General features: G+C 40.2%; 1 protein-coding gene across 2 annotated transcripts in view; it reads left to right on the plus strand.

The window, feature by feature from the left end:
• Positions 1-7,551, plus strand: part of ZBTB8A (zinc finger and BTB domain containing 8A) — a 62,267-nt gene extending 54,716 nt beyond the window's left edge. For both annotated transcript variants that reach the window (XM_027626582.2, XM_027626494.2), the window contains exon 5: positions 1,805-7,551. In XM_027626582.2, coding sequence (XP_027482383.1) covers positions 1,805-2,137 — 333 coding nt within the window. In that variant the 3' untranslated portion in view covers positions 2,138-7,551. The remainder of the gene's footprint in view (positions 1-1,804) is intronic.
• Positions 7,552-13,728: the final 6,177 nt, after the last annotated feature.

Genomic DNA, 13,728 nt, shown 5'->3' on the forward strand with positions numbered 1-13,728 from the left:
TGTCATAACTCCATTACATATTCAAGGTGGCTTCATTCTCTGGCCCTCAGATTTCCCTAGGCTCACCTTGTATTTCCCTGTCACAAACCTGGAACCAGCCACTTCTTAAAGGACATTTGGTTCCTTTTAATGGGGAGTAAAATTAGAAACCAAACTTTGGATACCTGGGGTGCTCCCTTTTACTAGGGGGTCATTCCTCTTCCATTATTTCAGTGGACAGAGCTAGAAGATATGTGTTTTTTGAATAATGAGTTTGTGATGATATTTTCAATTTTAACATTATAGTGTTTCACTTAATTTCTTTGACTTAGTAACTGTATTGGAATCGAGGGGCTGGAGGATAAACACAAATCTGTGCCAGAACTTTCTAACAAAAACAATACCACATATGATACCCATAACATTACTATCTCGGCAGCAATACGGGTACACTAAAATTGTGTACTTTCAATATTTACTGATTAATGTATCAACCATTCAGCAGAAAATAAGAACTATACTAAGTCGTAGTCCCATACATTTTCTTAGATATTTTACCAGACCGCATTAGTTTCCTTGATTGTTTTTTTTTTTAATTTTTTTGCTATTTGTGTTTGGTGGCCTACTTCCATATTGTTCTGATTTTATCTAAATGAATATGCCATAAATATTAATTCGACATTATAAAATTGTAATGGTTTTTAGAGTAGAACCCATAATCTGCTCTGACAGCTGTTAAAGTTGTTTATTAGTAACTATAATTATGTAATTATTTATCAGTTACAATTTTTTCCTAAAGCACTTCACACATACTAACTCATTTAGTCCTCACAACCTGAATTTTATTCTCATTAGTAAGATGGAAGCAGGTAGAGATAATTATAGGCTGATATATAGCAGAACCACCAGGGTCATTGTCAGGACCAATGTTCATTTTGACTGTCAGGCTTCCATTCTGTTTGGGTGGTGCCCATACCTTACGAGTTGTTAAATACTTTGCCTGTCACCCTGGAAGCAGGTTTATATTGTTTTCAATTACTTGTTTCAAGGTACATGGCTAGTAAATGACAAAACAGGGCTAGAACCCAGGCCTTCCTGTTCCTAATCTAGTCCTCTTTCTACAGGATCTTTCATTAATAGAAGTGGCAAATAATCCTTCTATCCAAAAGTATGTTTTGATAAATTTAAATTTGAGACAATATATTTTTCTCTAGCTGATAATAGTAAATTAACACATGAAATGAGGTTTCTCCCTTGCCAGAATTAAGGTATAAAAAGTCCTTAGAGGGGCGCCTGGGTGGCTCAGTTGGTTAAGCGACTGCCTTCGGCTCAGGTCATGGTCCTGGAGTCCCGGGATCGAGTCCCACATCGGGCTCCCTGCTCAGCGGGGAGTCTGCTTCTCCCTCTGACCCTCTCCCCTCTCATGCTCTCTATCTCTCATTCTCTCTCAAATAAATAAATAAAATCTTTAAAAAAAAAAAGCCCTTAGAATAGTGATATATTTAGTGTTTGCAATGATTATTATTCTGGGAAGGTGTCCCTTGTTACCTCAGATATCAAAATACTGTTGGATTAAGGGATGTGTGAAATTATTAAGCATGTTTCATTAATCATAAAAACGGTATAGCCATCATTTAGAGAAAGGTGGTGTTTATTTGTGATGTCACTTTATCACCAAAACCTGTGATCTTTTTCTACTAATTAGATGTTTATTTAATATTAGCACTTGGCTTTGGACATCTTAAGTTTATGAACTGGTACCTAGATATCCAACTGTGCTGCTTTTGAAAAATCCTTTTTTATCACTATTTCAATCTCTATACAGATTCACCAGGCATGCAAACTAATCTGCAGAAAATGCAAACGCCACGTGACTGATCTAACAGGGCAAGTGGTCCAGGAAGGAACCAGGCGCTACAGACTCTGTAATGAGTGCCTCGCTGAAGTGGGCATAGACAGCCTCCCCATTGATTTGGAAGCTGAACAGCATCTTATGTCCCCATCAGATGGAGATAAGGATTCCAGATGGCACTTGAGTGAAGATGAGAATAGATCATACGTGGAGATTGTAGAGGATGGATCTGCTGATCTGGTCATACAACAGGTTGATGATAGTGAAGAGGAAGAAGAGAAGGAGATAAAGCCTAACATTAGGTAGCTAACGTGGGAACCAACAGAGCTGGCATGTCTGCAACTTACGCTGACTTCCTGTATCTCTCTCTTTTCGTGGTCAGAGTCTGGCTCACAAAGGTATCAGACTGACTTAAAAGTGATGACCTAATATAACTTGCATGCTTTCCGAACAGGTCATGGTATCCATTCTGAACTTTGTTGCCCTAAAATACGTTGCTGCACTGGAAAGAAAGACCTAGCTTGAGTTGGCATGATGGATGAACAATTAATGCTCTTCCTTTTATTACAGAGATACCTTTTTTCTTTTAATATTGAAAGATCTACTTAGCAAACTTTTCTCAAAGAAAATATTTTAAATAAATTTACCACAACCAGACTTTATAGTAAGATAATTTCAAGGTGTTTCAAAAACACAAACTACCAATATTGAATCTTCACAAGGAACCAGGTAAGAGCACATTTAAGGGTCTGGCACCCTGACCTGACTGAATTATAAGTCTTTCTATTAATTTCAGATCTAATTTAATTTCAGATCTAAAACAACCTTTCAGTATCCCAATATTGTAGATATTGTTTTAGGATTATGGCAGACAAATCTAAAATGTGTGAAACTGTTCATATTTGAATTTTTTGTCATTAAGGTAAATATGACTCTTATGTAGTCAGTATTGTTTAAAACAAAACAAAACCTAAAATAGAGGCAGACCAGAGATTACATACAGACATCATCTTCTAAAGCAGGAAACAAATACTGCCTAAAAGTCAAGGTAGTTTGTGAAGATCTGTCAATACAATTCTCTTCCTCTCTAAAGGAAAACAAACAGAAAACCAAAAATGATGAACAAGAAAATTGGAGGTTACCAGTTCTTAAGAGTAATTTCTAACATTTATTGTTCTGCTATATTATTTCTAAAGTGCTCTCTCATGCATTTTCTCACTTAATCAGCAAGCTAGATATTATTGTCTCTAATTTACAAGTGAGGAAATTAATCAGAAAGCTTAAGTGGCTGGACCGGTGATGGACAGGTCTTGATTTTAAACAGCCCTCTTTCAATTGTCCCTGTATTGTCTCCTGAAATGGCAAAGAATTGAAGTCAAACCTCACCAATCTGCAGTAATTAGAAAAAAAAGCCTATTCGAATTAGAAAGTATAAAAGAAGAAATTAATAAGCTTCAACAACACATAATAACTTGGACTAGAGTTACCCAAGAGTGCTCAGAGATGTCCCTCCAGTGTCTACTGACTGTTTTTAATGTCAGGTTATTTATATGTAAATGTTATGTATAACACTCTTTGAAGAAGTTATCTCTTACATGCTTTAAGCATTTTTCTTATCTTGTTTATATCATTTTTCAAAACAAACTTTTCTCCTAGGATATAAAGATATGTTTAAACTCCTCCCCTGTAAGGGGTGCCTGGCTGTGACTCTTGATCTTGGGGGTTGTAAGTTTGAGCCCAAGTTGGTTGTAGAGATTACTTAAAAAAAAATTTTTTTATATAAAATAAACTCCTTCCCTATATGAATTATGAAACATTCTAAAAGTAAAGTTCAATCAGAGAAGCATTATTTTAGTTCTGAAGATAAAATCTGAATCCCGGAAGAACCAACCTTACTGAAGGTTGCTTCAAATTATTACAGTTAAGCTTGATATAATTTAATTTTGATAGGGCTCCATGTATTATACTGTATTTCTAAATGTCATTACATCCCTCAAGATGATACTTTTCATTTTCTTTTTTCTCTTATTCTTTAATTACTGATTGTCCTTGATACCGATTGGAGGGCTAAAATGGTTCATTTCTAAAACATTTTTTACAAATAGAATGAATAACCATTTGTTTTTGTTTTATGGTACTTAATGCTGAGACCTTTCCAAGATTCCCCTGATGGTAAATTTCCAGTTGATTCAAGACTGGATGGCATGCACTGAGTTCACTATCTCCCAGCATGACTGTTCCTGAATCAGGAGTCTTAACAATTAAGTTGTATCCAAATGAGGGAACACTTGTCATTCTTTAGTCTCACCAGATGGTAACATCTTTTTTAAAATTATTATCTGATTTTTAGTCCTTGGAGCCAATAGGAAAAATGAGTGATTGGAGCTTTACTCATGAGAATGAAGTAGTGCATGTGTATGCTATAACACACTTTCGTCTGTGATCTAACTGTTCTCTTAACGCTTCTGCATGCAAACATCAGCATGAACGTCAGCAAAGTCCACGGAACACACTGCCACCAGCACCTGGACAGCCTTATCTGAAATAATGCTTTCTCATTGTTTATAACAAGCATCAAGTTCTCCCCACAAAACAGCCATCAAGTTCATCAAACTAGACAGTGTATCTGTTTTACCATTTTAGTATCATGAAAGAACATTTGTGACATTTGTAAGTTGTAAATAATAACTCCAGTTATCATATCATATGTATCTAAGACTAGAGACCGATTCTTTCCTAGAGTGAGACTGTCAAATTAATGGTTTCTGAGAAAACAAAATTCTTTGGCTTTTAAATGTGGGAAAATGTTATGTAGGGGTATAATCTGTTAATATAAGCTTTATTTATGCCAAGGATTTTTTTTTAATATTAGCAAAATAGTGGGAGTTGGTTAGAACAAAATTTGCTCTTACAGTAATGCTGTTGATCAGCTTCTGAACGTCCTTCTAACTCTGGTCCTCAAGAGTGTGTGGTGATGGGAAGAAGTCTTGCAAAATAAAGCAACATTGCAGTCATGCCTAGTGGCTGGAGGAAGCAAAATGGACTAGATCAGTGGTTTAAGAGATTTTTTTTTTACCCAAGAAACCCTTTCTTCAAACCCTTTCATAGAGAACCTCACCATTTAAGGGAGAAACTGTAAAATCAGAGCTGCTTTTGTTATAGCCTCCTACTAGCTTTCACCAGACACCTCTGCAGAACTCGGGAGGGCAGCACTGAAAACCTTGGAACAGGAGAGCTTTTTGAATTCCCTTTGAGCATTGGGGTCTCACTTCATTACCCCTATTACTCACTGTGCTTACAAGCTGGTAATCAGAGGGTCTTCTAGAGCAGCAGATCACATCCTTAGTCTATAGAATGTTCCGTATATAGTTATGAGGTCTCAAGACTTTTGAAAAGCATACTTTTCAACAGTGTATTTTTGAGTAATAGAATCAAAACAAACATAGTAACTGCTCTTAATGCTATGAAGTTACTGCTTAATGGATGAAGAAAGTTTGGTGTGTCAGTTACTTAAGAGCTCAGAACTGAATTCATTATTTTGCAAAGTCATGTTAAGATACATTGAAATTTCCACTCATATTGGATATATATGTGTGTGTATACATATATATATATCCTAAATTAATACTATGGAAATTTAATACTATGGAAAATCACTAAAAGCAATATAGTGTAAGAGGTATTTAACTGGGAGGGGTGATGATAGGTACTGGAGGACCAAACTTTAGATTATAAATGTTATTTTATATTAGAGTGGATCAGTATTACTATTTATCATTTATATAGCATTTTATATTTGCAAAGTATTTAATAATTTTTATGTTATTCTTTACATATCTATGAAATAGGACAGTTATCTCACATGAAAGGTAAAGAAATTGAGGCACAGAACAGTAAAGCAACCTCCCTAAGGCAACCCAGTGAAACAATGGCAAAAATAGGAATTAGAATGATCAGATTTTGGGACGCCTGGGTGGCTCAGTTGGTTAAGCGGCTGCCTTCGGCCTGGGTCATGATCCCAGGGTCCTGGGATCGAGTCCCACATCGGGCTCCTTGCTCAGCAGGAAGCCTGCTTCTCCCTCTCTCTCCCTCTGCTTGTGCTCTCTCTGTCAAATAAATAAAATCTTAAAAAAAAAAAAGAATGATCAGATTTTCTGAACCCTAGAATATCAGCTTAATTCACTGAGGTGTGTTGTGTATTACCCTATTTTATAAGATGCCTTTATACAAATAATAGTCAATTGTCTTAAAGTTGACATCATTGTATGTGGATAAATCCTATACAGAATAAATATTATGTAAAGGATGTGACTTTAGTTATAGGAGTTTTAATGATAAAATTCAGGTTATCACAGAAACAGCACCATTTAGCCAGTGGCTTTATATATTGTGAAGTATAATTAATGTTTTATTTTGATATAGGAGTTTAACTATTCATGCTAATGGAGCCATGAATAGACCAGAAAAATGAAATCCACAGAGGACCTATAAACTTCATCTTCGAACATGTTAGTCTTTTCCCTACAGAATTTGTATTCATGACAACAATAGGTCGAATATGTTAATAAACAATAAACCACACACCAGAGAAGCCAAGGGCCTCTTAACTTTTCAAGGCTTTTCAATACTGAAATAGCATGATAAACACCTTTCTCCATCTTTTTTTGGCTGTTTTATTTTCACACCCGTTTCAAAAGCCATTGGAAACTTAACACCTTTAGATTGGAAACCAGTGACCAACGTAATGCCAGTCACTTCTACCTTTGGTCTTGATTAGATTATTTACAAACATTATTAAATGGAATACAACTTATAAAATACATCTAAGAATTTATTATACTTTGCTTTGCTCTTTCAGATTTCTAGATACGTGAATTCCTTTGTTGGAATATAGTTTCTTGATTTTCCCATTGGGAAAATCTTTTAATTCCTTGTCGATATTATTTACAACTGTTTAGTTTCTTTATTAAAGAGTAACTTATTTTTATTCAGAGGAAAATGGAACATTTCTGCCTAGACCATAGTTCTTGGCCTTGGCTGCACATTAGAATCACTTGTGAAGCTTTTAAAAATACAGATGCCTTGGGGCGCCTGGGTGGCTCAGTTGGTTGGGCAGCTAGGTCCTGGCACGAGCCCCTTGTCGGCAGACTCCCTTCTCCGCTTCACCTTCTCCCCCTGCCCCTCCCCCCTCCTCGTGCCATGCTCTCTCTCTCTCAAATCAATAAAATCTTTAAGAAATAGAAAATAAAAATACAGATGCCTAAGCAAATCACAATCTTTGGCAGATGGGGCTTGGATGAAGTATTTTTAAAAACCTTCCCAGTGTCTTTTGTGCAAAACAGGTCCCCTCTTCAAGGTTTCCCTCTGTCCTCATACAGATGCTATGAGGGGCATTCAGACCATTTGACCTTCCAGTTTACTGGTTCTCAACCTTAGGAACATAGTAATTTTTGTGAAATGTCAAGATACTGTATATGTTCCCTTATTTAAATTTTTTATTAGGATAAATAATAACACTAAATTATTGGGTAGTCTTAAACTAGTCCATTTTTACTTTGGGATGAACTGATTATGGGTATTGCATCCTGGGAATTCACACAGAACTTCAGATTGATAAGACCTGCATTAGGAATAGGTGGCTGAAATACTATATCCTGAAATTTTACAAGCTTTAATGTTCTCTCTCTCTCTTTTTTTAAGGATTTTATTTATTTGACAGAGAGAGAGAGTGAGCAGGAACACAAGCAGGGGGAATGGGAGAGGGAGAAGCAGGCTTCCCGCTGAGCAGGGAGCCCAATGCGGGGCTCGATCCCAGGACCCTGGGATCATGACCTGAGCTGAAGGCAGGCGCTTAACGACTGAACCACCCAGGCACCCCTGTTCTCTTTGTTTTTGAAGAAGGAACCAGGACACTCTCTAAGCACTATAGAACTTAATTGCTACACATTAGAATTCCATCAATGAATTGAATTAAATCATTTTTTATTCAAGTTAAATGTCATACTGGAGAGGTAGGACTCCATACTAAGATGTGTTATTTAAAGAAGGCTGAGGACAAATTTGGAAACAAAAGTAAATTTCTTCCTTCAAGTATTGCCATTAAAAAAATTTTTTTTTCTAGATCAACTTTTGAGTAGAGTACCATCCTCATGCCCACCTCTAAGGTTGTGCTTGCAATTCAAATAGGATAGGTATATCCCTTCGTCAGTCTTGTATACACAGACACTCTCTGGCTTAGTTTCCTACAAAAACAAGTTTTCATCCAATAGCGACGTGGCACTTTTTTTTTTTGCAAATTTCCAAAAAGATTAAATGCTGAAATAAAAATAGATACTGTGCTTTTGTTGGGTATTTGAGTGGACTTAAAACTTTTTTTATCCCTGGGGCGCCTGGGTGGCTCAGTTGGTTAAGCGACTGCCTTCGGCTCAGGTCATGATCCTGGAGTCCCGGGATCGAGTCCCGCATCAGGCTCCCTGCTCAGCGGGGAGTCTGCTTCTCCCTCTGACCCTCCTCCCTCTCGTGCTCTCTATCTCTCATTCTCTCTCTCTCAAATAAATAAAATAAAAAATCTTTAAAAAAAAAAACTTTTTTTATCCCTGGAGGAAAAAAATCCATGAGGAACAAAACAGTGGAAAGCGGCGCCTATACGTATTGGCACTAGAAGCTCCAGTATTATACCCCCTATAACCATCCGCGACATTTATTTGAGCTCAGGTGGGTGACCCGCGTGGCTTTCTATCTTCTTTTCTACAAGGGAAGACTACAGCAGTGAGTAATAGGAACCTCCCTTTTCCTTTTCAGTCCTGTTTTCTCCCACAACTACTTTTCCTGGAAAGTAGACCACAGCTCGACCCCGAGAGAGGCCCGCGACCTACCAGACACCCCAAGGCTAGATTCGGGGGGGGGACAGAAAAGTCTGTCCTGCAAAGTGGGTGCCCAATTAAAAGAGCCCACATTTGCTGAGTGTCTACTGGATCCCAGTCCTCTGAGGCAGGCATTCACGCCGGCCCCATTTTCAACTGGAAGTGATGCCTGCATTCTGGTGAGGACCCACAGGGGGTCCTGGGGGAACCAGCCAAGTGGGTCCCTGGCTGCGCGCCATCTAGAAACCAAACTCGAGCCAGCAGGAGGTGAGTTTATTGAAGCTATAGAGAGAGTGCTGGTACAGAGTGCCTGGGAGACTCAGGAGAGGAGAGAGCCCTTTGCTTGGGGTCTGGGTTTTTTTTTTATTGAGGACTGTGGTCTGATGTCGGGTCCTCCCAGGCATCTGGGCACCCTGGAACAAAGACGAGGGTCCAGGTGTTATTCCTTAGAGCCAGGGCTCTTGGCCCGGAGCTGGGCAGCGCCAGGGGTCTGCAATGCGCATCTGATAGCCTCTGCGGGTCATTCTCCCCTGCTCCTTCCTTAGATGTTATCTATTCCAAAGAAATCATTAATTCCTGCCCCTTACAAGGAGGACGTACGCTATTTGCATGATGAGGCATGTGTAAAGTGGGGGTGTAGGCAGGAAAAGGAACAAAAAGCAGATTTTATGGAGTGCTTCAGTTTCCCCGTCACAGAAGGAGGAAACAGGCTTGGGAAGTTGAATGACTGACCCCAGAGCCACCCTGACAGACGGCCGGGCAGGGATTTGAGCCCAGGCGATGGGACACCCACAGGTGCCTAAAATCGTGGCCAGGCCAGGGACAGCTAGTCTATTTTATCCCGACTTCCGGCTACCATACTGCCGTGTCTGCGACACAGCGCTTCACTGCGTCCGAGTCCCCGACCCTCACACCCCAACAGCGGACACCCAGACACCACAGAGCCCGCGGCGCCGGGCCAGCCAGGCGGCTTGGAGAAGCGGGCCCCGGCGGCCAATGAGAGCCTTAGGCGCTCCGGGCGTCCGAACTCAAGCCAATAGGAGCCGGGCAAAGACACCTGGGGCGGAGCCAGGACCCGCTGTTGGCCAGAACTCCTGCCACTCCGGAACTTCCTGCGGGTCAGACTCAGCCAGGACCTCGCTGCGGTGCTCAAGTTTATCTAGCGTGAATGCCCTTTCTCTTGTTTTCTTTGCCCCTCTTCTCTCCCCCTGCCCCATTTTCGGGGGGTCATAACTCTTTAAGCGAAACACTGGGCAACAAACGTTTTAACATGCCAGCAGTGTGAGGTAGGTGCTATTATGGCAGATGAAGAAATACCCTTAGAATGAAAAGACTTGGCCAAGACCAGAATTGGGTTAAGTTTCCAGAAGGAAACTGGAAGCATAGCCCCGGCTCCTACATTTACGTACATATGGAAAGATTAGGCATTTCAAATGACTTGGGGAACCCCTGTCACGTGCACGGTGTAGGAATGAAATGAAATGAGCGGAAGAATTTTACATTTCGGGTGGGGAGACGGGCAAACGGCTAAAAATGATGTGAGTGAGGTAGAAAGTACCAAGTGCCGGAAGCATATTCATTTGTTCATCCAACAGCTATCTTAACATCTACCATTTGTAGCCTCCTCCAAGCACACAGATCTCTAGATGGAATTCAGACAAATTTGGGTGGGGAGAGTGTCACATTTATTTTGTTTTTACACAAAAACGAATATAGATAACAAAAATCGTCATTCATCCCAACATACAGATAACATCTGCTGATTTAAAAAGAAAGAGAAAAGATGATTTTGAGCTATGCCTCGAATGGAAAGGACATCCAATTAAGAGACACAAAGAAGGGAAAAGGGGGTTGGTTGATCAATATAACTAAGGAATGAGTGCAGGGAATGAAAGTCTAAGAGGAATCCAAGACAGCTGCAGTCTGGGGAGTGGGAGGCCAAGGGCGCTATAGATAGAAATAAGGAATATGGAATTTGGATATGAAAACATGACATTAAGGATCTCTTCTTAAGGAGCATGTTGCCAGGAGCTTTGGAATCCAGGAAGACCTGGGTTAAGTGTCACTGAAACACACCACTAAAGATAGAAGGTTCAAATAAGGTATATATCATAACCAGAAGTCAGTTCCCTTGCTTCAGGAACAACTTAAAAGAGGAGTTGTGACTTCATATAATGACTTAAGGAGCTTTGTGCAGCAATGTATCCAAATATTTAGAACATCATCTAAGTATTTCTTTGGACTTGAGGGAACCCAGTAAAGCTGGGATCAAAAGCAGGTGGGATGAATCCAAATAGCTTCTGAAAGGTGAATTTCCAGTGATTTTGAAAAGGAACAGGGTTGGCAGGTAAGAATCTGGGCAACAGAATAGACTGATCTAAAGAACAGAAAGTAGATTAGTGATTGCCTAGGGCTGGGGGGCGGGGTGAGGGCGTAAAAATGGTAGTGGGTTTCTTCTGGGGGTGAAAATGTTCTAAAATTGATTGTGATGATGGTTGCACAACTGTGAAGACATACTAAAAACCATTGAATTGTACATTTTCAGTGGGTGAATTGTATGGTATGTGAGTTATATCTCACTGAAGCTGTTATAAAAACAATCAGGGTAAAAAGTCAAAGGTAGGAACTGGTGTTATGTGAACTTAGCTGGTGGGTGATGGGGGGCTCCACTGGTCCCGAGAGGGCTCTGAAGGGGCCAGGGGAACAAAGATAAAGGCAGAAACAAAGCTGCCCGATAACTTGTTCATCTTTCTTTTCATTACACCCTTGAATGTGAGCTACAAGGGGATCAGGAAGGGACAAATGGGAGGGAGCTCCTTAGAAGGGAAACTGGTTTGGCATCAAGAGATGGGCGCAGCTTTTGAAGATGGATGCTCAACTCACATATGGAAGAAAGGAAACTAGATTAATTAAACAGGAAAAACATGGAGCAGAACAGCAGGAAAGGAAAAGAAGTCTAAAGAGAAAACAGAAGAGGGAAGAAGCAGAAAGAAGTGGCTTTTTTGCCCTTCTTCATAAACACAGACCTTAGCAGAATAGCACCGGCCGCCAGGGTTGTCTCTAGGCTGGCCACAGCCCCTAACTGAATGAACACTGTGGACTTTTTTTTTTTTTTTTAAATAAGGAGAAAGAGTAAGGGAGCTGTTAGCATTTATGCTTGTCAAAGTAATACTAGCCCTTACTTATAGAGGATTTACTATGTGTCAGGTGCCGTCCTAAGAGCTTTATGTGTATACATTTATTTAATTCTCTCAACAACCCTACAAGTACTATCATCATCACTTAAAATGAAGAAACTAAGGCACAGAGTGGCAAAGCAACGTGTCCAAAGTGGACAGTTAGTAAATGGCAGAACCAGGACTTGACCCCCAGTGATCTGGTTCCAGTTTGTGCTATCAACCACTATACACCCCAAGTCCTCCAAATAATGTTAGCACAGTCGTTTAAATGCCACAGCTCCAAGTATAATTCCAAAATGACTCCTTTTTCTTCGCTTACAAAATGAGGTTCTTCACTACCCTAGCAATACCGGAGCATCACACAGCAACCTGGTCTGACAGTAGTCATCCTACCCATTTCAGAGTTGAGGAGACTAAGCCTCAGAGAGGTTGAGGAAATTTCCTAAAGTCATACATTTCACGAATGACAGAGTCAGCATTGGAATTCGACTCTAACATCCTTAACGTTTATACTTGGAACGCACACATTGGGATGCCTGGGTGGCTCAGTCGTTAAGTGTCTGCCTTCGGCCCAGCTCATGATCCCAGGGTCCTGGGATCGAGCCCCGCATCGGGCTCCCTGCTAAGTGGGGAGCCTGCTTCTCCCTCTCCTACTCCCCCTGCTTGTGTTCCCTATCTCGCTGTGTCTCTGTCAAATAAATAAAATCTTAAAACAAAAACAAAAAAACCCCACACACATTGGGGCACCTGGGTGGCCTCAGTCAGTTAAGCATCCGACTCTTGATCTCAGCTCAGGTCTTGATCTCAGGGTTGTGAGTTCAAGCCCTGCACTGGGCTCCACGCCCAGCATGGAGTCTACTTACAAACAAACCACACACACAGTTGTATATTTATTTGGCAGTGGGAAGAAACAATAGAAATCTATTCTTCTTTACTGTCTTGTCCTATGAAACTGTTTCTACAGTTCAAATGTTTTTGGGGCGCCTGGGTGGCTCAGTCGGTTAGGCATCCGACTCTTGGTTTCAGCTCAGGTCACGATCTCAGGCTCATCAGATCGAGCCCCGTGTCAGGCTCCACGCTCAGTGCAGTCTGCTGGTCCCTTTCCCTACTCCTCTGCCCCTCCCCCCTCAAATAAATAAATCTTAAAAAAAAAAAGTTTCTGCTAAATAACATTAGCTTTTGAACTTTTAGAGTAAGTGTCAAATAAAATGGCAGTCTGTCAGTCGTCTCCTTTTGGGTTGTATCTCACAAATATCACCCAAACATGAAGTGTTTCCTTATATACAAAACGTAACAGCTGCTATACTAACCTCACAGGATTATTACATGGATCAAAAGAACAGAACGTAGGTGTGATTTGTTATACATTAAAGGATGTTGTATGAAGACAATAAACAAAGTCCCAAATCTTCCCCTTAACAGCCGGGTAGTTTTAGGTGTTACGAATTTCCATCTTTGTAAAATGCAAGATAAATGCACCACATATAGAAATACTGGAGGGACAAATGGACAACATACTGAAAGCACTTGGGAAAGTAGTTTGTTCAGATGAATCCTGGATACACGTTTATGACAAAAATAAGTATGTGGGCCTTTTTTCTAAGAGTACTTTCTTCTTTGTCCAGAATTTGACCTTGTTCATTTCGTAGGTAACAAAGTAAGAGCTATTCATAGTACATTAGATGGGAAACATTGATAAAATACTATAGTCACTAAATTCTGTGGATGTTTGCTCTGGAAGGAGCTTTTGGAGGACATCCTTTCCAATTTTCTGGTTTCTTAGATGAAGAAACAAAATTCTCAATCTGGAAATCCTCAAGCCTTCTGCTCAGATTTCAGAAGTGGGGAGGGGGCC

This window comes from Zalophus californianus, chromosome 4 (assembly GCF_009762305.2).
Source record: "Zalophus californianus isolate mZalCal1 chromosome 4, mZalCal1.pri.v2, whole genome shotgun sequence".
NCBI classification, from domain to species: domain Eukaryota; kingdom Metazoa; phylum Chordata; class Mammalia; order Carnivora; family Otariidae; genus Zalophus; species Zalophus californianus.